The sequence below is a fragment of the Lygodium microphyllum genome, chromosome 23 (genome assembly GCF_053477565.2).
Source record: "Lygodium microphyllum isolate KBCC chromosome 23, Lygodium_microphyllum_v1.1.10, whole genome shotgun sequence".
NCBI classification, from domain to species: domain Eukaryota; kingdom Viridiplantae; phylum Streptophyta; class Polypodiopsida; order Schizaeales; family Lygodiaceae; genus Lygodium; species Lygodium microphyllum.
The window spans coordinates 1,027,693-1,054,674 of NC_141157.1; the positions used below are offsets into that span (position 1 = coordinate 1,027,693).

The following is a 26,982-nucleotide window of genomic DNA, read 5'->3' on the forward strand; positions in this document are numbered from 1 at the left end:
TTCTAGAGGAGGAGCAAACAAGAAGAAATAGTGATGTGGATGTTATAGTTTCTGAGCAGGATTTTATGGCTAGACAGAAGGGCAAAAGCAGCCAAGTGAAGAATGCTCTGCAGAGTTCTGGGACTTCTGGCACATCACAGGTAAGTAAAAAACAAGGGGGCACGCAAGCCAAAAAGGGCAAATGCCATTATTACAAAAAGCTAGGCTAATACATTACTGAGTGCAGAAAGCGCATTGCCAAGGAGAAGAAGAAGGAGTTAGGAATGTTTGTTTTTGATGCTCCTTCCATTGCTACTGAGTCTGCGTCCTTTGTTGTAGACAGGGACTATTGCTTTTACACATGTAGTTATGACACTTCTTGGGCTGACCGATCATTTAGCTCTACTAAGGATGCAGGGTCTTGGTTTTTTGACAGTGGTGCTTTGAGGCATATTACATCTCGCAGAGATTTATTTGCTTCTGTTGGTGTAGCTTCAGGTGGTAAGTTTATACAGTGTGCCAACAATGTATCATACCTTGTTAGAGGTATTGGGGAGATTGTGTTCACAGCCATTGATGGCTCTATTCTCCGCCTACAGGATGCTTTGTTCGTGCGAGGTATAAAGAAGAATCTGCTCTCTATTTCTTCTTTGGCATGTTGTGGATTGCAGGTCACATTTGATGATGACAGATGCATGGTGAGAGACAAAGAACACATGAATTTGGTCTTGACAAGCACTTTATGTCATGGGTTATATGAGTTGGATGCTCTTTCAGTTGATCAGACAGTGTACTTGGCATCCACTCTTACTTCTGCTATGATATAGGCAGAGTTATGGCATGCTAGGATGGGGCATGTGAACTTTGACAGCTTGATGCTCTTGCAGCGTACGTAGATGCTAGATGGATTACCTCTACTAGAGAGACCTCCTGAGCACTTGTGCGAAGGATGTATTTTGAGAAAAATGCATCGTTTTTCATTGCCTCGTGATTCTGCTTTTAGAGCAACATCCAAGTTGCAGTTAGTGCATTCAGATGCATGTGGGCCTATGCAGACTAAGTCATTGGGAGGATGTTACTATTTTGTGACTTTTATTGATGACTTTACTCGATTTTGCTGGGTCTACTCTTTGGTCATAAAGTTAGAAGTGTATGATGCATTTTTGGCTTTTATTGCACTTGTTGAAAACCAATTTGGTTGTAAACTTAAGACTCTCCGTTCAGACCGAGGGGGGGAATACATGTCCTCTATGCTGAATTCTTTTTTGAAGCAGAAGGGCATTGTCCATCATTACACTACTCTTTGGTCAAAAAGTTAGAAGTGTATGATGCATTTTTGGCTTTTATTGCACTTGTTGAAAACCAGTCTGGTTGTAAACTTAAGACTCTCTGTTCAGACCGAGGGGGGGGAATACATGTTCTCTATGCTGAATTCTTTTTTGAAGTAGAAGGGCATTGTCCATCATTACACTATTGCTTATACTCCACAGGAGAATGGGGTTGTAGAGAGGAAGAATCGCACATTCATGGAGATGGCCAGATGTATGCTGAAGGCAAAGAGCTTGCCTCACAGTTTTTGGATGGAAGCCGTCATGTGTGCTTGCCATGTTTTGAACAAATGCCCCACCAAAGCATTGAAGAAAATTACACCTTTTGAGTCTTGGAATAGCCAGAAACCTTATGTTGGACACTTTCGTACCTTTGGGTGCCTTGCATATGCACACATTCCAAAGGTACTCAGAAAAAAGTTGGATAACAAGGCTGTCAAATGCATTTTTGTGGGTTATAGTAGTGAAAGCAAAGGCTACAGACTCTATCATCCTGTTTCTAAAAAGGTGTTTGTCAGTAGGGATGCACTATTTGATGAAAAATCAGAATTGTCCCTGGCTGGTTTAGACACATATCAGGCTGCTCGTGATGTATTTGAAGGGCTGCTGCCCATTACATTTGGTGATTCAGCTGGAGTTTCAGCAACAAGTGAACTCAATTTTCAGCCAGTTGCTCCTTTGGAAAATGCAAAAAATCAGCCATTGGCTGATCTGAATATTGAGCAGAGTGCTGCAATTGAAATTCAGCAAGAGCTTATACACAGTCAGGAGGAAAGACAAATGACTAGATGGTATTTACAAACTATGAAAGATAGTCATATGGATGTACCTATGATTGGTCGTACTAGAAGGTAAGCTTGTATGCATGATACTGTACATACCATGGAGTTCGTTATGGCAGCAAGCACCCTTGATGATGAGGAGCTTGAATCTTTTGAGGATGCACAACAGAGTGTGCATTGGATGGCAGCAATGCAAGCTGAATTGGACTCTATCTCTAAGAATCAAGCATGGGATTTGGTGTCTTTGGCATTTGGGAAGAAAGCCATTGGAACAAAATGGGTCGACAAGCTGAAACGGAATGCAAATGGATCCATTGACAAATACAAGGCAAGGCTTGTCGCTAAAGGCTATGCACAGAAAAAAGGCATTGACTATGAGGAGATATTTTGCTCCTACTTCCCGCATGACAACCATCAGGTCTATGGTTGCTTTGATTGCTCATTATAGATGGACTGTGCATCAGTTGGATATTAAAACTGCATTTTTACATGGGGGAACTTCATGAGGAAGTATATATACAACAACCCATTGGTTTTACAGTTGAGGGCTCAGAACACTTGGTTTGCAAGCTGAAAAAAGCTTTATATGGCTTGAAACAAGCTCCTAGAGCTTGGTATGCAAAGATAGATGCTTTCTTGCTTAGCCAAGGGTTCATAAACAACTCATCAGAGTCTACCCTTTACATATGTAAAGAGGGGGGACCCATGCTAATAATTTGTCTTTATGTTGATGATCTCTTGCTTACAAGGGCACATGTTGATTAGATTTCAACATTTAAACAAAATTTGCAGCAAAATTTTGATATGTTTGACTTGGGGTCTTTGCATTATTACTTGGGCATTCAGTTCATACATGATGCTAGAGGTATTGGGCTATCACAGTCAAGATACATTGGTAAACTTCTTGAGAAGTTTGGCTTATAGGATTGCAAGCAAGTCTGTACACCAATGGAACCTGGACTAAAGCTGTCATTACATGATGATAGTGATTTGTTTGATATACACACATATGCTCCAGTAGTTGGATGTCTAATTTACTTATGCAACACTAGGCCGGACTTGCAGTTTGTAGTTTCAGCCCTGAGCAGATGTATGCATCAGCCACGCATGTCACATTGGCAAGCTGTTAAGCGTGTCTTCCATTACTTGCAGGGTACTAGATCTCTTGGATTGCTTTATGCCAAGGGGGGACCACTGCAGTTACATGCTTATTGTGATTCTGATTGGGTTGGTGATTATGATTCATGTCACTCCACTAGTAGTAATTGTTTCTTTCTTGGCTCGTCTTGCATATCTTGGCTTAGCAAGAAACAATCCACTGTTGCCACATCTTCATGCGAAGTTGAATACAAGGCAGCTTTCACCACCACAATTGAATGCGTATGGATTAGACGCTTGCTAGCTGATTTGGATGTATTTGTTACGGAGCCTACTCCTTTGTTCACTGACAGTCAGAGTGCCATTGCAGTGGCACGGAACCTAGTGTTTCACGCACGTACGAAACACATTGAGATACATTATCACTTTGTCAAAGAGAGGCTACATGCATGTGATATCAGCCTTGTCTATTGTCCTACCACCAGTAATGTGGCATACATTTTCACCAAGGCTTTTTTTTCTTTTTTCCCTCATGAAAAATTTGAAGCGTTTCACATTGCTTTAAATTTGATCTTTTTTTGTGGTAGATGATCCTTGTATTCTTGACCACTCTTCACTCCAGGGGGGTTTGTTGGGTATTTCACTCACGCTTCACTTACATCTATGCTTAGATAGGAGTGTCGGTGATTAGTAGGACACTGGGACACTTTTTACTCTCGGTAGGAGAGGTTTTTTCCCCTAGACTTACGATATTACTTCGTATGTGCTTATGACACACTTATGAACACTCTCTCATACCAAACTCTCACAGGAGCTCACAACCAAGAGATCATAGATTGACAAGCTAAAATAGGTAGGCTAACTCCCTCTCTTAGATCCTAGGAGAGTCCGAAGACCCAATAATCTCATGTGATGAAGTAAAGAATCCTCGGGCAAAGGCTTCGTGAAGAGATCAGCCGCATTGTTCCACGGGCCACTGCCACCTCCGAATCCACAATCCGCTCTTGAACATAGTGGTGCTGAACCTCAATGTGCTTTGCGTGAGCATGAAACACCGGGTTCTTGGCTAGAGCTAGGGCACTTTGATTGTTCACGCGTAGCTCTGTAGGGCTTGTCTATTGAAAGCTAATCTCCGCCAACATACAACGGAACCAAACTGCCTCCATAGTGGTCAAACATAAGGTCCGATACTTAGCCTCTATAGAAGAAAGGGCCATAGTAGGTTGCTTCTTGCTGCTCCAAGAGATAGCTCCTAATCCAAGGGAGAAGTCATATCCAGTAGTGGATCATCTTGAATTTACATCACCTACCCAATTCGAGTCACTCCATCCACAAAGAGTGATCCCCTTTCCATACATGATCCCATAGGATCGAGTCCCTTTTAAATATCAAAGAACACGCAGGGCGGCCCTCTAGTGATCATGTGTAGGAGTCTTCATGAAAGAAGACAATAAAGCCACCACAAAAGAAATATCCGGCTGTGTGTGGATAAGGCAGATAAGGGAGTCAACAAGACACCTGTAACAGGTAGCATTTGTTAGGGGAACTCCTTATGCCAACCACAAGCTTGAACTTAGGGTCCATGGGGCAAAAAATAGGCCGACGCTTGGCCATACGAAACTTTCGAAAGTTGCTCGGAGAACTTGTGATAGGAAATAAAAATACCCTATGCTATCTAATAGATCTCCAATCCAAGAAAGAAGATGTAGGATCCCAAGATCTGTCATGTCAAACACCTGACTCAAAATAGCCGGAGTATGATCCATCTCTTGAGTGTCGCTCCCTGTAAGGATAAGATCATCAACATACAAAATAACCAAAAAACATCGGCCACCCTCAACCTTGTAGTATAGGTTGGGGTCATGATTGGAGCAATGGAAACCACTCTATACAAAGAAGCGGTCCATCCTTTGGTACCAACCTCTAGGAGCCTGCTTTAGGTCGTAAAGGGTCTTCCACAGTCTATAGATATAGTCCTCCTTCCCCTGCACAAGAAAACATGGAGGCTGTGAGACATAGATCTTCTCCTCAAGGATGCCATTCAAGAAGGCCGACTTGACATCCATCTGATAAACAGCCTAGCGGTGGTGGGTTGCAAGAGCCAAAATAGCCCCAAATAGTAGACATCCGAGCCGTAGGTGCAAAAGTCTCAAAGTAGTCCAAACTTGCCCTATGAGCAAAACCCTAGGCAATAAGCCTAGCTTTGTGCTTGTCCAAGGAACCATCTGCAAGGTACTTGGTCTTATAGACCCACTTCACACCAATCACGTTCTGCTTCTTGGGATGCAAAAAGAGCTCCCAAGTTTGATTTAGCTTGATGCAATCAAACTCATCATGCATAGATTGTTTTCAAACATTCTATCCAAGAGCCTCCACAACCGTAGAAGGCTTGAAATCTTGAAGAATCTGTGAGATAAGAGCATAATTCACATAGAGTGAACTATCTTGTTGGGCCTTTAATCGGGCTGATTTGCGTGGACCTAAAGGAGTAGTAGGAAAGTGAGTGACACCTGAATCCTGCATACACTGGCTATGCCCTCGAGGAATTTGAATAGATCCTTGTGCTGCTGTGAGGGAGATTGAGTAGCCTCCGGAACCTGCAAAGCACCTGTGTAACTCTAGTGGTGAAGAAGCCCTTCTAGAGGCAACCTGTGGGTGAGGCTGCCTATGTTGCTTGTGCTTAAGCAACTAGGGCATAAAGTGTGAAGAGGAGGGCAATCGGGAAGTCCCTCCATCATCTTCTTCTGCTTCCGAGAAGCCCATTGTATGGCATCAAGATGAAGATGCCCATAATGAGCATACCAAAGCAGCCCAAGCCCATGGGAAGTTTGCGCAGCTAAGGCTGTGAGCTTGTAGAGTCCACCCTCCTGTGTATCTATCTAAAGAGTTGCACCTGTAGAAGCATCCTCCATGGTAATTGTATCTTGGTTAAAAATGACTCGGGTACCTAGGTGTGTAAGACACGGACAATAGGTTAAAGTGTAAATCCGATACATAAAGAACTCTGGCGGAAGAAGATTGCCTGTCAGAGAATAAAGGTAAAGTTCCCACATCCCGAACAGGAACAATAGAGTTGTCACCAATGGTGACTGTGCCCCCTCTAGAATGGATGTCTTGAAGCCAATCCTTCCTGAAGCTCATGTGAGAAGTGCCACTATCCACAAGCCAAGGGTTCTCTTGAGTGGTGGAAGCAAGGGCTGTATCCTCCTTGACAATATACAGACTCTGTTGTGACTGGGGTCACCTTCGAATCTTTCTTCTTGGGCTTCAAATGGGGGTTACTTCCGCCAACACTTGTCCTCAGGATGAGTGCCCTTTCCACAGTGTGGGCACTTGGGCTTCTTTTCCTTGGAATCCTTCATGTCCTCTTCCTTCTTGTCCTTGGCCTTCTCCTTCTGCTTCTTCTTCTTCTTGCCACTTGTACTTGCAGTAAAAGCCTTGGTGGAGCCAGACCCACTGGCTCCCACCTCTCTAGTCGCTCATCATGCTCCAAGACAAGCGGTGAAAACTCCTCCCATCGAGGTGATGAGGTTGGTGTAGAAAACATTGAACTGGGGAGATGTTAGCTAAGTCAGGAGAATCATTGTCATATCCTCAGAAGAGATTGTTCGTCCAAGAGAGGCAAGCTCACCTCTCATATCCTCCATCTTCGTGATGTGCTCCTTCATGGAAGAAGAATCATCAAGATTGAGCATCCACAATTTCTTCTCAAGGGAAATCTTGTGGGCAAACATCTTGTGTTGATACAAAGACTCAAGCTTCTTCCATACTTTTGCCATGGTCTACAAGCTGCGAACATGTATAGGAACTGAATCTTGTACAGTGTAGACTCATGAAGAGAAAGGATCGGGCTCGAGAGTTGAGCCGATCCCATAAGGCTGCACGGTTCATGGAGAACCCATCATCAGGGTCCTTCTCGGGACGAGCAATCGTTGAAGAAACAAGCTCCCATAGGTCTAAGTTGTCGAGGATACACTCCACCTTACAAGACCATAATGAATAGTTGGAACCATCCAATTTGTCTTCCTTGGGTAAAGGAGGGAGTATAGGCACATGAATAGAGGGAATCATAGAAGGCATACGAACATCTGATGGAGGCTTCTTCGATGGAGCCTTCAATGTAGATCAAATCCTTTGAGATACATGGACAGAAGAAGGATGGGTTCGAGGAAACTCCTCCTGTCGTCAATCACTAAACTCCCATTATTCATGTCTCTACTCAAAGGAGTGTCAAGAAAGGAGCTCCTCCTCCTCTGAGTCATCAAAGCCTGAGAACTGGTAAGACATCTTCCAAATTTGCAATCACCAAGCTATTGATAATACAAGATAGAGAGAGAATGTGCTGACTGCACAAAAACGTTCCCTAACCACCACAGATGCTACCGCCTTGGCCTGAGAGATGTCGACTACAGCCAAATGCAATGCCAGATGAGGTCGTCTCCTCCTGAGGATGCCGTTTGCAGCCAAACACAATGTCTGATGTGGTTGCCTTCTCCAGATGATGTTGCCTTAGCAAAATGCAAGGTGGGGACTGTTTGGATATGGCCGCCTCAACTGTGTTTGATGATGGAAGGTTGGGGGTTGATGGCTGGTGTCCTCCTCTGTAAGAAATCTCTCCTCCGTGCTCTCAAGTAGGCGATGATACCATGTGAGAGTGCGCAATGGAAGAAGGAACATGAACACAAAGAGAGAGAGAGAGAGAGAGAGAGAGAGAGAGAGAGAGAGAGAGAGAGAAAGAGAGAGAGAGAGAGTATATTAACGTCTCTAAAAGGCCAATGTGGCCTATGAGACCAAAGCAATACATACAATGATGGTGTGTTTCTCATCTGGAACGAGAAAAAGATGAAAAACATGTCACTGAAAAAAAATGAAATAGTGTCCTATAAAAGGGAAACATGTCAGTGATCTGAAAGTGAGAGTAGAGAAAGGAAAACTCTCCATCAATGATATGTTTGTTCTCTAAGGAGGTGTATCTCTGCATGGCTGAGGAGTCTCGGCATCGGTCTCCTGTGGCACTCAATGATGGCTTTAATTTGTGTGTGGTGTGGATGTCTAGGCCTTCGTCCGGGTGGACGTGGGCACCTAGACTGGCTAAGTGCCATTGCTCTATCCAAAGGGACACCTACAGAAGATGAGGTCCGATGATGATGTACTCCTGTAGGCTGTGTGGCAGTAGTAGTGGTATCTGCCATACTCTGTCATGTATTAGTGAAAAAGTCAGTGACTGCTCTCTGTCTATGTGAGCCGAGCTGTGGGGGCCTTCTACTCCGTAGAATTGTTGCTCTGCGCCTCTGGAGCTCCAAGAGGAAGAATCCTAAGGATCTCTGATTCTCAAACTGCATGATCCGTCTCAGGGGTCCAAAACCCTCTCGAAACAGATAGTGGTATCTACCTCGTATGTCATAATATACAGTGCATCGGCACATGTAGTGTTCCTCTGTCTCTGGCTCTCTGTCGCATAGTGGGCATATGCGTTCTTCTGTCTGTATACCCTCCCATCTGCCTGTCTCAATCCTCAGGTGGTGGGATGAGGTGCGGAACTGACCAATAATTGTGCGTAGTCCATGAGGTAGCTGTGTGTCCATGTAATTGGGTCGGGTGATGAAACCATCCTCAGATACCTGAAGGAAGTGGGTCTGGTAATGTGCCATCCTCATGCCATGGGGGGAGGGGGATCGGATCTAGGTCTTCTCCGTATCTAACTTCAGTATGTCTGCTCTGATCACATGGTTTAGCTCTGATTAGCTTAGGTCAAGTGTGTCCATGTAATTGGGTCGAGTGATGAAACCATCCTCAGATACCTGAAGGAAGTGGGTCTGGTAGTGTGCCATCCTCATGCCATGGGGGGAGGGGGTTCGGATCCAGGTCTTCTCCGTATTTAACTTCAGTATGTTTGCTCTGATCACATGGTTTAGCTTTGATCAGCTTAGGTCAAGTGTAGGGCAATCCAGGCTATAGTCAAAGGGGGGCAGTCTGTCAATCTGCAGCCCATGTAGACTCATCCATGTACTCATCTGAGCATACCAACAATGTCTGTTACCATCTGCTGCTAGTTGTCTAGAAGAGGCCAGGGCTAGCCGTGGGTATCTATCTTGGGGGAGCTCCCATAGTCTATGTATGAAAGTCCCTGCCTCGACCGAGGCCTTAGCCACCATGGGCGATGCTCCCAACTCAGCTCTGATAATCTCATGTGGGGTCGAGCTCTTCGCTCGTATCATACGTGAGATCATCATGACCAGTGGTCTTTCTATATGCTCCCACCCGTCATAGTATTCCTTCTCTGGTCCATCCTGGTCTCCCAAAGGCTATCTCCTCGTGTGAGAGACTCAGACCCCAAATAGCTGCCCCATATAGGAGTGTGGGTGTAACCAGGGTGTCAAAAAGCCACAGTTTGGTTCACGGTTCATGAAATTGTATGCGAGTACATTGCCTCTCCAATGCACCTAAGGCTGCATATGCTTTTTCCAAACGAGCCTCTGATGTCTCTCTCCAAGAGAACTATGGTCCCTTCCATGTGACCCCCAAATAGACATACTGCCTAACCATCTCCACTGGCTGTCCATCAAAAGTAAACTGGTGCCCAACTCTTGTTACCCAAGTAGCTGAAGTGTTAAATACCATAACTTTAGTTTTCCCAAGGTCCACCTTAAGATCTCTATCTCTGCAAAAAGCTGATAATGCATCCAAGTGTCTATTTAGTCCCTCAGGTGAGTCAGATATAAGTACAATATCATCGGCATAAAGCAGTAATGGTATCAGCCCTCCAGCTAGGCTGGCTCCAGCTCCACCAGTCCTATCCACATATTCTGAAATTTCATCTATATACAGCCCAAATAGTGTCGGTGAAAGTGGACAGCCTTGTTTCACCCCAATGGTGCTATTGACTGTATCTGAGATGCCCTCAGGTGTTCATACTCTGCCCGTCACTGTCTCATACAAGGCATAGATACTCCACTGTATCTCTATTGGCACATCAATGTTTTGCATTCTTCTCATGAGTCTAGCACGTGGCACTGTGTCAAAGGCCTTATGAAAGTCCACAAAACAGCAGTAGATCTTTTTCTTGAATGCCTTGCCTTCTTCAATGATTGCCCTCAATGTAAAGATATGGTCTAGAGTTGTATATCCCCTCCTGAAGCCAGCCTGGCCTTTTGATCTCAGGCCATGCATCTCGGCCCATTCACTCAATGCTTGTTCCATGATAGAGCCATATATCTTGGCCAGCATGTGTCCAATCATGATAGTTCGGTAGTTACTAGGTAGCGCGGGGTCTCCACTCTTAAAGAGCGGCACAATAATATGATCCGACCAACAGGTTGGAAATCCCTCACAAACTGCCCTATTAAAGATGTGAGCCAGCGTTGGTGCCAAAATATCACAGGCATGCGCAAAGTGTTCAGCCACTAAACCATCATGATCTTGGGCTTTTCCATTTTTCAGTCTCCATATGGCATTCCTCACTTTTTTTTCTGTGAAAATCCTGCAATTTGCTGGTCTTGAGGTTGAGGGGAGTGGCATAGGCTGTTGGCCAGGAACATCATAGAGTGTGCAAGCATATCCATGCCAATCATCCGGTCTAGTAATTACTGCACTTACTGAAATGAATGCTGAATATATATATATATATATATATATATATATATATATATATATATATATATATATATATATATATAGAGAGAGAGAGAGAGAGAGAGAGAGAGAGAGAGAGAGAGAGAGAGAGAGAGAGAGAGAGAGCAGAAAATGAAAGAAGAAATACTGCACTTACTGAAATGAATGCTGAATACAATGATGTGGACTGATCAGCCTGGAGTGTTAATGAGGGCACCAGATCAGGCTGAAATGAATGGCAGCACCAATGTTGGAGAGGAACGGGAGATAGAGTGCGGAAATATGCAGAAGAGAGTGCATATGAGTGAGTAGGGGGGCTGCTATATATAGCCCCCACCCCCCCAATTCAGCCGACTTGTTGGCGGCCAGCCAAAACTAGCTGACTGGCCCTAAATTTGGCCGACCTATAGAAAATGGCCTAAAATGGGCTACTTGCCACTCGAGAAGGAAATGCAAACACACACAAATGTTGAATGAACTGATAGAGCTCCTTTCTCTCCTGCTCGACTCTCACAGGAGCTCACAACTAGCAGATGACAGACTGACATGCTAAAATAGGTAGGCTAATAGCTTTTGACTCTTGTATAAGTAGAACCATCATTAAGCACCTCTGTCCCAAGATCAATGCATATGAGGAACCTTCTTGAGATCCAACCTCAACATCTAAGAACCTTCTTGAGATCTGTGGCTTCTGTCCAACCTCTTTCATAACATGCTCGAGAGGTGGCTGATTTGCAGCTTTAGGCTGATCCACACTTCTTTTTGTCACTCTCTTAGATGTTCCTGCATTATCTTCATCTCTCTTCCATTTCTCTTCCATAAGTACATTCATGTTTTGCACTTGTTGCAAAACATCACTAGAAACTGTGCTTGAAGGTTCTTCCATCCCACCTTTCCTTCTGACAACCTTTCATGTTGGATAAACTGATGCAGGCAGAGTTTTACTTGAAAGATCATATCCATTGGGGATGAGAGAGAGAAGGAAGTAGAGAAAAGGGGATAGCAGAGAATAAAAAGACTAGGCAAGAGATTCAAATGAAACCTAAGAATGTTGGAAATCAAGTTCTCTTCAAGATATGTCTATACATCATGAATCAATCATAAAACCTTTTTCCATGTTTGCCAAAGCCTTTACGCAATATAATGACAAAGTTGATTGATTCAGACTTTGCATGTATTACACGTAAACTGTGCTATACATCCAAGACAAAGAGTCCAAACAACACAAATGCCAATAGATTTAGATGATTTTTTGGTATGAGAATCCCAAGTACTTCTCTAGGGAGCAATGATTTCTTGGTAGGAGAAGCCCAAGTACTTCTCTAGGGAGCACTATGTATCGATAGAACTTGAGAAGGGAAACAAAAGCCTTGTGTAGGACTCCAAACACACTTCAGCCCTGTGTATTCCTGGTCATTACAGCAGTCATAAGTTGATCGTTTGATGGCTAAACTCCAAGACAAATGGTTCTTAGATTATCTAGCAATGTCTACTACTAGTTGGATGCAATCTTTAAGCATTAGATCTCCTCGAGCTTCTTGTTATACACAAAAATGTGCACAAAACACTAGCTTCTACTCTATTGCTCAGATGACAAATTTGATGGTTTTGTTGGCTCCGAAAGGGGCGTAAAACTGTAGGACACCTGGTGGAAATTCTCCTTGTGTACTACACCTTTTGATTATATTTACAAGAACTAATGGCCAAAATATCAAAAATAGGCTAAAATAATCCAAAGCCCATATTTTTGAACCATCCATACTATGGACACTGCTGACTAATATGACATTGACTCTCTAGATTAATAAGAAAGCCAGACGGTGATGCACTCCACGGTTTTTCACACTGTGTCCGCATAGCGGTACGACAGCATGAATCATCATGGTTCCATGAGCAAAAGTGGTTTTATGCACATCGTCGGGTCTTGTGTCTAAGTGCAAGTTGGTGCTTTGATACCAACGAAACGTCCCGCTAGGATCCAACCTACACACGAGGCACGATACGAGCTATATTCATAATGAAAGGGACTGAACATCAAACTCACCTTCGAGCCATAAGCCAAACGGGTTCACCCATCGAGCCTGGGAGCTAGCAATACTCCAAGTCACGACCACATCCCAAGGGTTTGGCTTCCCATACTACCAACCCACACCATCCCCATGTACGGATGCATCCAAGGGCCCAAGAGTGGTGATCACATGAGGAATGTGCCCAATAGGGCTTTGAGTCCTATAAATAGGACTTAGTTGCCCTCACCCAAAAGTGCCCTTAGTACATTCGCACTAAGTCACTTCATGACCATTGCGACCAATGCTATTAGCACCCATTTGGATGTCCAGGGACATAATAGTTTCTCCCAAGGTGCTGACAGGCAGCCAACTGGATGAGAAAACATAAATGCAGCGATAGATCCAAGCTTCCTATCTTTGAGGTGCAACCTGCTAGATGGAAAGTGGTGGTTGGAGAAGAGAGTTGGTAAGCTGAGCGGTCATCTCAGACCGACAACAACAGGAAATACAGAAAGGTTGGCAGCTGTAGATGTCCCTACTGGCTGGGAACCTCATGACTGCAAAAACACAGCCTATAAAGTTTGTCGGTGACCACAGGGCAGCCATTCAAACAAGAAAATGCAGCAGAAAGAAGTCTAAAGACGTGTTGCCAATGTGGTTGGGATGTCACAAGGCTGATGAAGATGGTTGCCAAGCTGTTGGAGATGGTTATCAAGCTGGGGCCGCACTTGCAGAAGTTACACAAACTGTGATTGTCCTTCGTGTTGGGGTGTGGACAGCAGTGGAGAGTGCTAAGGAAGAATGCCCGATGAAGAATGATTGGGAGGAGGATTAACAATTCCCAGAACATGCCCTATTCATAGGGGACTTTGGAACATTTGTCCTACCACGTGCAATAAGTTCCAATAAATATAAATAAAGCATTTTTGGGGCTGTTAATAGAGACCAAATTTTAGGAATTAATGCAGTACAATCAATGTTAATGCATTTGATGACTTTGGTTCCTCAACAATAGTGACATCCCAATCTACCTTTACACTTCCTAAAAGAGAGTCTAGTTGTGCTTCTACAGAAAAACTTCTCTTTTGACGCCCAAAAGATGGTAACCAATGAAGGCCAAATGAAATATATCTCCAGGCTTTGATGATGGCAGTTGCGAATGACCTCAAATCTCCTCTTGTAAGTCATTGGTCCTGATCTCTTGATCAGATTTAGTCCCATGGTCCTCCATATGTAGTTGTAGTAGACTAAAGCCTCCATAGCAAAAGTTTCTTCCATTGCTCGTTTGATACTAAAGACGAGATGTACCAACTAGTGCTCCGAAATAATGTCAATCCCATTGAAAACCAAGGTGAAATCCTCATGGGGCCGATTTCTCTCATTCTTTGGTTAATAGTACACATGAGCTTGGCAGTGGGCACATGGCCTGATTATGGCAGGTTTCTGGTAACATGTGTCAGATGTGGAGAGCGAATCCAGACCAGAGGTACTGTTTCCGGGATTGTGAAAGAGCCTAGGAGCTGTGGGGAAGAGGCCTTAGGATAGTCTTTCATGTGGTAGCCAAGATTAAGATAGTCACTTGGGGGGCAGTTGCAAGGATTACAGATAGGTCCTTGCATGTAGATACAAGGACTTTCAGTTTTTTCACATTACTGGTCAGCAATTGAGCATGATCCCAATGTCGGACTTTGCATAGAATGAGTAGACAGAGGGCCATTGCTAGAAATGGGAATTGATTGCCAGCATTATTGCTTTGGTTCATCTGGATTGTGAGATGGTGGTCATGCCGTTGATCTGCAAGACATACCTATTTGAAAGGCTCTCCAAGATTTGGACAACTATTCTCCATACAGTCTGTGGGAGATGGGAGAGACTGCTAGCTGACTCTTAACACATGGGAGGAGGAGAGACTTTTCTTTGCACTTGGGAACTCAGACACTTTTCACTTAAGAATCAGTATATGGTTTGGTATTATAGGCCACTTGATTGGCTCTTTCTCATCCCTTGTATAGATTTTGTTTTCTTTTGATGTATCATTGATCTTGTATGCTGGGCTTACTTTGTAATTTTCTATTGGGAAGATGTTTATGAGGTGTTTTTTAATAAATTTCTCAATTATTTAAAAAAGAGCACTTGCAAAAGAGCCCCATTTCAATTTGAACTATTCCCCACTTATAGAGTGCACTTTATCTTCAAACCTGATGATGATAGAACTAGTTTGTTTGTATACCCTAGAACCTATTTTTTATTATAGTTACGATAGTCAAGGATGAATAGGTTACTTCTCCAAAAATGCTGCAAGCATAGGTACAACAGCATTGTAATGAGTGGGAAAGTCGAACAATCTCAACCCACACAGGGAATGCATGCAGTTAAAGACATGATAGTCCTTTGGTGCACCACATGATCCATCTCGATACCTTGAAACATCAGTGCTTGAGCAAACAATTCTGTTTTATATCTAGACATTTTATAGGAACTGAACTGTTTATCCATGTCACAACTATGGAAGAAGAAAAACGATGTCGCTCTGAGGGATTTTTTAATAATGGGAGGACAATTTCTTTGGGAGAACACACCACACCTGTGGTGCTTTATCCTGCCATTCTGGTCTATTCTCTTCTGAAGCTGTTTTAAGCACCTTGTGCAAGTGCTCTTTTTTAATGTAGGAAGAACAATTTCTCTGGGAGAACACACACCTGTGGTGCTTCACCCTGCCATTTTGGTCTAGTGTCTTCTTAAGCTTTCTAAAGAACCTTGTGCAAGAGCTAAGAATTCAAATCCATAATAGAGACATCCATCCAATGGGTTTTTAGCTTCAAATACTCCTTTTTGTATCTCTTAGTGAGGCAGATAGTACTTTCCAATTCTTGAGAAGAAAAAATAAAGTTCTTTTTAATGCCTTGCATTGTCATCTGCATCATTTACAGCAAACAAAGAAACACATTGTTAGTAGGATTGACTCTGATTAACTTTATCTGATGATGAACTTACCCTTTAATGGTTCACTTAGGCTTTCATTTCATGACTGATCAAGATCAGATTGCATTTATGAAGCCAAACATAATTTGTCCCCAGAATCTAATAATAAAATACATAACATTGATGATGCCACTTTCTAATGAAAATATATGTAAATGCTTTACTTCAGAAGTGTATATGCCTCAAAGTTGGGTACAGTAAAGAGGTAGAGAGAGGAAAGATATGTGAAAGAAATAAGACCCTTTTCATTGTTTTGCTATCTTTTTGTCCTTTCAAGAAGTTTGGAGCATAGCAAAGTGGTTGGTTTCCTTTTAGCCATGTTACTTGAACAGCATGATATACATAGTAACAGTGCACTATTTTGTATTTGGCATGTAACAACATACTTTTAGTATCTAGCATCCAAGTATCCGAGTATTGGAACTCCACAAGAATTTACTATGTGTACTTTTGGATACTAGGCACCTGGCTAAGTATCCTTGGGATTATTGTTCCCCATCCACACCCACAAAATTACTTATAGAAGCTCTTGTATGCTAATGATTTACAAAATACTATAAAAAGCTATCAAAGTACTAGCAATGAGGAGATCTTGCCATAAGAAACTTGTTTGTGATATTTGTGCTCTTCTTGAAGTTACAACGTGAATTCTGTACCTTGTTTGAAATGTGCTTTGAACTATTTCCTAAAAACACACTGCCTTTTAACATATTGTGTCTATTTGGATTCAGGTTATTTTGACAGCGTTGGTCTATGAGAAACAATATAATCTTCGAATAATGATGAAAATGCATGGATTGGGTGACAAACCATACTGGTTTATTTCTTATTTCTATTTCTTAGCACTCTCGATGGCCTATATGTTTCTGTTTGTCCTTTTTGGATCTCTAATTGGTAAGGAGACAGTTTTACTATCATTTTTCTCCACTTTTCTTCAGAAGTGTATTTTTTAGCTCTTGCTTCTCAACTGAAAATTTATTTAGTTGAGTGTTGATGTTTCTCATGTTCTCCTAATTCACTTTAATTTCATTTGTTTGGGTTAGTTAGGTGTGTTGCTTCTTTGAGAAATAGAATTTGTATAATTCAGTATGAAAAGAAAACAGTGTGCAATTGGATAGCTAATGGCTGGAAAACCAAGAGGGGTTATAAATTCAAAAATCTTCATGTAGGAGCTAATGGAGTTGTAATGTTGTGATTCCAATAGGGTTTAGATTGTAAGAATACACCTCATGGTCCCATACCCTTTTGAATCTCTTCTTGAATGATGCGGGCTATTATCCATGTAGCTATTAGTGTAGGGTGTTTGTTTTGGCATGCGATTGGATCAAGGACACCCTTGATCCCCACATGGATTCCATTTGTGTACAAACTAGCTTGTAATCTTGTAAGCCAAACCTCTCAAGAAGTTTACCAATGTATCTCGACTATGACAATCCTGTGCCTCTAGCATTATGAATGAACTGAATGCCCAAGTAATAATGCAAAGGCCCTAAATTTGACATAAAAGTTTACTGCAAATTTTGTTTGAATATTGAAATCTGATTAGCACGTGTCCCTGTAAGCAAAAGATCATCAATATATAGACATATGACCAGCAAGGATGTCCCCTCTTTACATATGTAAAGGGTAGACTCTGATGAGCTGTTTATGAACCCTTGGTTGAGTAAAAAGACATCAATCTTTGCATACCAAGCTCGAGGAGCTTGTTTCAAACCATATAAAGCCTTTTTCAACTTACAAACCAAGTGTTCGGATCCCTCGACTGCAAAACCAATGGGCTGCTGTACGTACACTTCTTCTTGAAGCTCCCTATATAAAAATGCAGTCTCTATATCAAGGTGATGCACAGTCCATCCATAATGGGCAGCCAAAGGAACCATAGACCTAATGGTAGTCATGCGGGAGGTAGGAGCAAATGTCTCCTCATAGTCAATGCCTTTCTTTTGTGCGTAGCCCTTAGCTACAAGCCCGGCCTTATATTTGTCAATGGATCCATCTGCATTCCTTTTCAACTTATAGACCCACTTTGTGTTGAGAAACCCTTCACCCTTCACCCGCAGTTTGCGTTTTTGCGTTTTTGCGTTTTGCATTTAGGATTTGCGTTTAGGGTTTGCAGCCCCAAAAAGGGGCGCTATCCTAGACTGACTGTGTCTATTTATAGGCCACTCTCTCATTCATTCCTCACGATTGATTCATTCAGTCCGTCACCTCTTCTCTCCAGCCTCTCCACTACCCTCACACCCCTTCAGGAGGACATTGCGGTTCGTGGTTCGTGGCTGTCTTCATCAGCTTTCTTATGCTACGGCACCCTTGTTCCCTTATATCACATTCACTCCATGATTCAGAACTTCTTCATTCCCTTCATGAGAGTTTTTTTCTCTATTTTCTTCTCTTCTCCATGTTTGTCGAGTTCACTCCGTGTTCCTCTTCACAAACCCTACTGTCTCGCTGGTACGTCATCTTTTGACATGGTATCAAAGCTGGATCTACTCAAACAATGGCAAAGATCCTTCACTCCAATGAAGGCAAAGACCGGTGGCGGGTTCATCATTCACTTGTCTTCTTCTTCGGCTGCATCAAAATCTCGTTTTTGCAGGTTTTAGGTGTTTTCAGCTTGCTTCCCACACCCCTTTCACGGAGGACATCACAGTCTTAGCTGTCCCTTGCTGTCATCTACAATTTGGCACCTGTTTCACCATATCCTAGGAACATGCATTTACAGGACTTTGATTTAAGTTTGCTGCGTTTTTCTTTACAAATGTGCACAAAAGCCTTGCAGCCAAACACTTTCAGATGAGCATATGAAGGTGGCTTGCCCGACCACGCTTCTTGGGGAACTCCCCCCGACAAAGACTTGTTTGGTGACCGATTAATCAAGTGAACGGTTGTCATAACAGGCTCTGTCCAAAAGCATGGGGTAATGCAGCATGAGACAGCATTATACGGACCTTATCTTGTATGGTTCGATTCATACGCTTTGCAACTCCATTTTGGGGTGGATTATGAGGGGCAGTGAGCTCCCTCTTTATCCCTTTGCTGTCACAAAATGCTTGAAAGGCCTTGGATACATATTCCCCACCATTGTCAGAGCGAAGACACTTAAGTGTCTTATCTGTTTGATTTTCAGCCAATGCCAAGAAATTTTTAAACTTATCAAGCACTTCATCCTTGCTACGAATAGGGTTAACCCATACTTTCCGTGTAGCATCATCGACAAAGGTGACAAAATATTTCTTTCCCCCTAAAGATAATCATAGCATTTGATATACATTCGAATGTACTAACTCTAGAGGAGAAGATTTCAAAGCAAGAGATTTTTTATGTGATGTCTGTGCATGTTTGCCATAAATGCAATGATCACAATGCTTAAAATCAGCATAACGAAGACAAGGCAAGTAACCCAAACAAGAAAGCACTTTCATTCCTGTTTGACTCATGTGTCCCAACCGGCCATGCCACAAAGAAACGCTTGGCTGCTCGGTCACGGCAACAACACCCAGCCTTCCACCCGCAGTTTGCAGTTGTTTACAGTAGAGCGACTATTGCTGATCACTCTCCATTTAGAAAACAATCTCGTTTTTGCAGATTTCAGGTATTTTAGCTTACTGCCCACACCCCGGACGTGGAGAACATCGCGGTCCAAGCTGGCCATTGCTGTCTAGAACAGTCTGGCGCTTGTTTCCAGCCTATCACACACTGTTCGGAGCTGATTTCAGCATATTGATTGCTGCTGCTGTTTTTTCCTGCATTTTTAGTCTTTCACTCTCTTGTTGCCTGTGTTTTTAGTCTTTCTCTCTCCTGCAGACTGTCTCGCTTGCATTTTTAGTCTTTCTCTCACCTGTTGCCTATGTTTTTAGTCTTTCTCTCTCCTGCAGGCTGTCCTGCCTGCGTTTTTAGTCTTTCTCTCTCCTCACCTGCGTTTTTCTACTGGTTATTACCTCTTACTGCTGGTCACATCTTCCTCCCACTGGCAGCTCACTTCTAGCCCTTCCACTACCCTCCCACCCCTTGAAGCGGACATTGTGGTTTGTGCTTCACACTGCCCTCACACCCCTTGAGGCGGACATTGCGATTTGTGGTTCATGGTGGCTGGCCTCTTCCTTCTTCAGCAAGACACATTGGTATCCATGGCTTCTTTACCAACAGATGTCCAGACTACTGGGTGCTCCTACTATGGCATCACCGGACACACCACCGATGCTTGCTGACTTTGACCTTTGCTCCCCATCCCCCCGGAGTATACGCGTCTTCCACCAGGCACTCCTTGTGCCACCTCTCCTTTCTGGGCCACCGAGATCGTTTTGCATCGGCTATCAGAGTACTATGCTCAAGGCAATAAGACGCATCCGATGCACACTAAGTCCTCTCGAGTACATGGAGGATCGATTGGCACTACGACCTTTTAGAGATCGTCGCAATGCCAACGGTAGTCTTCTCCCACTTATTTTCCGGTACAGTGGCTTCCACGACCTACGGATCTGCAGTCTGCTCCTTCGAGAGACAATGATTGTTCGATACCGTCTTCTCGTCAGTCTGCTCCTTCGAGAGCTAGTGGTTGCTCGACTCTTTGCTCTTCTTCGGCTACCCAGTCTGATCCACTGAGAGACATCGATTGTTGCCTACCTCTTGCTTATTCTGAGCCCCACCCTTCCCCACCCTTGGCTCATCCTGAGCCTCCTTTCCCACCCTCTTCCACTTAGGTTCAAGAGGCCACTTCTGGGTGTGATCCATGAGTTTTTGGATTCTCTCTCTACTTGAGAGGGGGACGTTATTTCTTTGCCCTCAGAGGGGGCATCTACTTCTTCGACTTTAGCGGGGGCCCCTCCACCTCCCCCCCTCAGAGGGGGAACTTACTCCACATGAAGTTCTTTACCCATCCTCAACTTTCTTGGGGTGGCTGATCTCGACCAGTCATCTCTTCTATTGATATCTAGGATCTTTATGTACCACCTAGATCGGGACATTGGAGGTTCAGCCGCGACTTGGTGACGAGGCCTTCGCATTCCTTCCTGCATGGATGCACGGAGCTAGTAGCTTCTCTCCTGAGGTTGAGTTTCAGGTTTTCCAGTTCACTCTGTCTAGTGTTCTTTACTGCAGGTTCCCTTTCCGGTGGAAATCTTGGATCTTAGGGATCCTCTACCTTCTATGCATTGCATGATTTCATCATCTTCGTACTAAGGCGCTTGGGCAAGTGAACAATTTCCCCCCAAGGGACCTTGCCCAAGTGGCACCTGCTGCATGAGTATTCTTCAGCATGTAGCATTGCATCTCCACCTCACTCTTCTCTTGTTCCCCTTTTTGGGCCTGAGAGGGGGTGTTGAGAAACCCTTCACCCTTCACCCGCGTTTTTGCGTTTTTGCGTTTTGGGTTTGCGTTTAGGGTTGCCTCAAAAAGCGGCGCCATCCTAGACTGGCTGTGCCTATTTATAGGCCACTCTCTCATTCATTCCTCACGGTTGATTCATTCAGTCCATCACCTCTTCTCTCTAGCCTCTCCACTACCCTCACACCCCTTCAGGAGGACATTGCGGTTCGTGGTTCATGGCTGTCTTCATCATCTTTCTTGTGCTACGGCACTCTTGTTCCCTTGTATCACATTCACTCCATGATTTAGAACTTCATCATTCCATTCATGAGAGTTTTTATCTCTTTTCTCTTCTCTTCTCCATGTTTGCCGAGTTCACTCCGTGTTTCTTTTTGCAAACCCTACTGTCTCGCTGGTACGTTATCTTTTGACACTTTGTACCAATGGCTTTCTTCCCAACTTGCAAAGACACTAAATCTTATGTTTGATTATTTATGATGGAATCAAACTCAGCTTGCATTGCTGCCATCCAATGCACACTATGTTGTGCATCCTCAAAACATTGAGGCTCCTCATCATCAAATGTATCTACTGCCATAACAAACTCCATGGTATGTGTACCATCATGCATATGAGCTTGCCTTCTAGTACGACCATCAATAGGAGCATCCGAATGACTATCTTTCATAGTCTGCGAATACCATCTAGGCATTTGTTTAGCCTCTTGATTGTGTACAAGCTCTTGCTGAATTTCAAATTCAACACCTTGCTTAATATTCTGATCAGCCATGGGATGATTTTCTGCATTACCCAATGGAGTAGCTGGCTGAACATTAAGTCCACTTGCTGAAGCTCCAGTTGTATCACCAAAAGAAATGGGCAACACCCCCTCAAATACATCACTGGGAGCCTGATGTGTGTCAAAACCAGCAAGGGATAATTCTGATTTTTCATGGAAAACCACATGCCTATTGACAAATACCTTTTTAGAGATAGGATCATATAATCTATATCCTTTTCTCGTACTACTGTACCCACAAAAATGCATTTAACAACCTTATATATCCAACTTCTTCCTGAGTACATTGGGAATGTGTGCATATGCAAGACACCTAAAAGTACGAAAATGTCCAATAGAAGGTTTTCCGATGTTCCAAGCCTCAAAAGGTGTGACATTCATTAATGCCTTGGTGGGGCACCTATTCAAGACATGGCAAGTATACATAACTGCTTCCATTCAGAAACTGTGGCAAGCTCTTTGGTTTCAGTATACATTTGGCCATCTCCATGAGTGACCGATTCTTTCTCTCTACACCCCCATTCTGATGTGGAGTATAAGCATGGTAAGCACACATAACTGCTTCCATCCAAAAACTGTGTGGCAAGCTCTTTGGTTTCAGCATACATTTGGCCATATCCATGAGTGACCGATTCTTCCTCTCTACAACCCCATTCTGCTGTGGAGTATAAGCAGTAGTGTACTGATAAATAATGCCCTTCTGCTTCAAAAAAGAATTCAGCATAGAGGACATGTATTTCCCCCCTCGGTCGGAACGGAGAGTCTTCACTCCACAGCCAGATTGATTTTTAGTTAAGTGCTACAAAAGCCAAAAATGCATCATACACTTCTGACTTTTTCACCAAAGAGTAGACCCCTAAAAAACGAGTAAAGTCATTAATGAAAGTGACAAAATAGTAATAGCCATCCAATAACTTTCTATATAGGGCCACATATATCTGAGTGCAGAATTTGTAACTTGGCAATTGCTCTAAAAGCAACATCACGAGGAAACGAAAAACGATGCATTTAACCCAAAATACATTCCTTGTATAAGTGCTCAGGAGGTCTCTTCAAGAGAGGTAAACTAACAAGCATTTGTGTACGTTGCATAAGCATCAAGCTACCATAGTTTACATGCTCCATGCGAGCATGCCATAACTCTGCCTGTGACATAGTCGGAGTAAGAGTGGATGCTAGATAGACCGACTGATCAATTGAAAAAGCATTTAACTTATATAACCCATGACATAGAGTGTCAGTTAAAACCAAAGTCGTATTTCTTATCTCTCACCATGCATTTGTCATCATCAAAGGTGACCTGCAAACCACACCTTACTAAAGAAGAAATAGATAACAAATTATTCTTTATGCCTGGCACAAACAAGGCATCCTGCAAGCCATCAATAGCTGTCAACACAATCTCCCCAATATCTCCAACAGGGTATGATGCATTGTTAGTACACTGTATAGACTTGCCAATTGGAGCTGCAATCACAAAAGCAAATAAATCTCTACGAGATGTGATGTGCCTGGAAGCACCACTGTAAAAAAACCATGTTCTCGCATCCTCAATAGAGTTAAATGCTCTATCAGCCCAAGAAGAGTCATAACTGCATGTGTAAAAACAATAGTCCCTGTTTGCAACAAAGGATGCAGACTCAGTAGCAATAGAAGGTGCATGAGAAATAGACATCCCTAACTCCTTATTCTCCTTGGCTATGTGCTTTCTACACTCAGTGATGTAGTGTTCTGGCTTCTTGCAATAGTGGCACTTGCCCTTCTTGGCTTGCATGTCCCTTTGTTTCTTATTGCCCTATGAAAAGCTTGAAGTCCTAGAGCTCTATGAAGCATTCTTTGCTTGGTTGCCCTTGCCCTTTTGCCTTGCCATAAAAGCCTGCTCAGAGGCTATAACATCCATACCACTGTTCTTTCTTGTTTGCTCCTACTCTAAGAGCAAACTGACCAGCTAAAGGAAAGTAAGTGGCTGTGGGGCAATCCTCATGGTGAGGTTCAAGGCCGTATGGAAGGCCAAGTACGAGGGTGGCAATGAATTCAAGGTAAGAGATATTAACTGTGCATCTGAGTAATACTCATCTACATTCATAAGCTGCTCACTCAAGTCTTGAATTTTATTTAGATGATCCTGCATAGAATTACCCTAATCCATTTTCACTGTCTTAGCTCTTTCTTCAAGAAAGAGATGCGCGTCTCATTCTTGCTAGCATACATCAGCTCTAAGGTCAATTGGGCTTCTCATAAGGAATCTGTAGACCAAATGTGAGGTATGATAGACCACTAAACTGCCAATGCAATTAGCGACAAAGCTTGCGCATCCCGTGTATCCCATTCTTTGTGTGTTGCTGATCTTTGGGGAAGTGGCTGAGCTGGAGCGGGTTGAACAGGCTGAGTTGCCTGTTGTCCATGTCCAGCAGGAGCCACAACTCCGGGCCTAACTTCTTCACCGCTGACATAATCCCAAAGATTCCTCGCAATCAGCACATTCTTCATCGTGAAGGACCAGAGGGAATAGTTGTTATTGTCCAACCTATCCTCCTTGGATACGTAAGTAAATACATCACCTTCTGGATTTGCCATGATAAATAATGCTAATCAAAGAGCAAAAGAGCAATGTCTCAAGCCGGACCAACCTGGAAATCTCAGAATTTCCAGAAATTACAGTGAGTACTTTGCTGTAATTGGCAAATTGAATCACACTCTGTCAAAACTCCTTGAAATGCATGCTGTCCAAGGTGCAATTAATGCTCTGCAGCATTGAAAATGCAAAAGCCCCAAATTTTCTTGTCCCAAAATGCACGAAATCATTCTATTTCAGACTGACACAAATGTACATTTATCAATCACTTAGCTGACTGCAAAATCCCCAAATATCTGGCCCAAAATGCACAAAGGCTTTGCTGTAGTTGTGTCCCAAACAAGTGCCGAATTCAAGATTGCCTGCCTGGGCAAAAAGCCCTCTCCCCAGAAGTGAATCTGAATTAGAAAATAATTCTTAAAAAATCATTTACCTCTGATTTTGAGCTGCTGGACTGGCGGGTGCAGTTGGAGGTTGAGCTAGAGGCAGGATGGTGGCACAGGTGGTGCACAAAGCAGCTGGTAGGCAAGCTAGGCTAGGTGATGACTCTGCCTGGCGGGGTGGGCTGGACAGGCAACACAGTACTGGAGGCACAGCCTGTCTACTAATGGCTGTGCACAGGTGAAGAAAGGGCAGGTGCTGGGATCTGGCTCTTGTGGAGGCGGTGCATTGAGAGAACTGGGGCAGGGTGCACGCCAGAGGATGGACAAACTGGTTGGCTGGCTCACTACTCTAGTGCAGGTGACTGGAGCAGTAGCCCTTCATAGGGAGCTGTCGAGCTGAGGATAGCTTTGGAGTTGAATGCCGAGGAGCTTGGGTTCAGCTGGAGATGGTGGCCTCAGGCTAAGCTGAGCACAAAGCCACTTTGATACCAAATATAAGAGTAGGAAGAGATCGAAGCTCTACTGAGAGTAGAGTAGACAGTGTAGAGTGTGAGGGCACGACGCCCAATGCACTAATCTGAAGTGTTAGGTGCATGTACAATGTACAACCCTGAGGGTTGTAAGAAGTGCTTAAAACTATGTAACATAGGCACATAAAATAAAAGGAATAAATTTGGGGGAAAATACCTCTTGTACGGAGCGTAAAAAGTGCCCTAGTGTCCTAATGATCATTGACACTCCTGTGTGAGTGTAGGTGTGAGTCACATCCAACACATTGTAGCTCGCTTGTTTAGTTGCTCATTATTTCATGTACACAAGTTTTTTTTTTCAAGTAAAATGTGGCTAGAATTATGTTACTCAGAAGGTTGATTACAATGAAGTGCACATGCTCAATAGACTAGTTGGAGCTGATGCAAGTCACAAATCTGTCATGTATACAAGCCTCTCAAGGCGGTTTGAGGGGATGGGGGCAAGAAGCCATGGAGGGGGGGCGTGTTGCCATTTGGGGCTGCCCACCTGCATCGTGAAGAACAGGTCATGGCCGCCCCAAGTGACCAGAAAGTGAAGACGGAGCTCTTGACGAGCTCGAGACTCACCCTGCACTTGGTCCCACTGGCCCCGCAGAGGGAGTGGATGATGGAGGTCCAAAGCTCTGCCAAAGTCGTATATACTGAAAGGCACTCCCTACCAAAAACTACTTGACAACGTGCCTTCCAAATGTGCCATCCTGTAAGACTCCCTATGATCTTCCATACTTCTAAGCGCTTTGCTGAGAGCAGTCCACATCTCACCAGGCTCCACCGGCTCTTAGATCATTTTTGGATTTTGTAGCACTTGTTGAAAATCAATTTGACTGCATGCTTAAAGCTCTCCGTTCGGACCGAGGGGGGGAATACATGTCTTCCATACTGAATAATTTTTTGAAAGCAAGGAGGCATTGTCTATCCGTACACTACTGCTTATTCTCCACAGCAAAATGGGGTTGTAGAGAGGAAGAGTCAGTCACTCATGGAGATGGCTAGATGTATATTGAAAGCAAAGAGTTTGCCACATAGTTTCTAGGGATGGAAGCAGTTATGTGTGCTTGCCATGTTTTGAACAGGTGCCCTACCAAGGCATTAAAGAATGTTATGCCTTTTGAGGCTTGGAACAGCCGGAAACCTTCTGTTGGACATTTTCGTACTTTTGGGTGTCTTGCGTATGCTCACATTCCCAAGGTAGTAAGAAATAAATTGGACAACAAGGTTGTTAAATGCATTTTTGTGGGGTATAGCAGTGAGAGCAAAGGATATAGATTATATAATCCTGTCTCTAAGAAGGTATTTGTCAATAGGGATGTGGTTTTGGATGAAAAATTAGAATTATCCCTTGCTGGTTTTGATACATATCAGGCTGCCAATGATGTATTTGAAGGGCTGCTGCCCATTTCTTTTTGGTGATAGAGCTGGAGCTTCAACAAGTGAACATCATGTTTAGCCAGCTGCTTCATTGAGCAATGCAAAAAATCAGCCTATGGCTGATCTGAATATTCGGCAAGATACTGAATTTGAGGTTCAGTAAGAGCTTGTACACAGTCAAGAAGTTAGGTAGATGCTTAGATGATACCTGCAAACTATGAAAGATAGTCATTT

The 26,982-nt window shown here is 43.4% G+C and overlaps 1 protein-coding gene across 1 annotated transcript in view; it reads left to right on the forward strand.

The window, feature by feature from the left end:
- LOC148015797 (ABC transporter A family member 7-like) overlaps positions 1-26,982 on the forward strand; it is a 98,865-nt gene that overhangs the window by 42,655 nt on the left and 29,228 nt on the right. Inside the window, exon 8 of the mRNA XM_087663562.1 lies at positions 16,521-16,683. Coding sequence (XP_087519688.1) covers positions 16,521-16,683 — 163 coding nt within the window. The remainder of the gene's footprint in view (positions 1-16,520; positions 16,684-26,982) is intronic.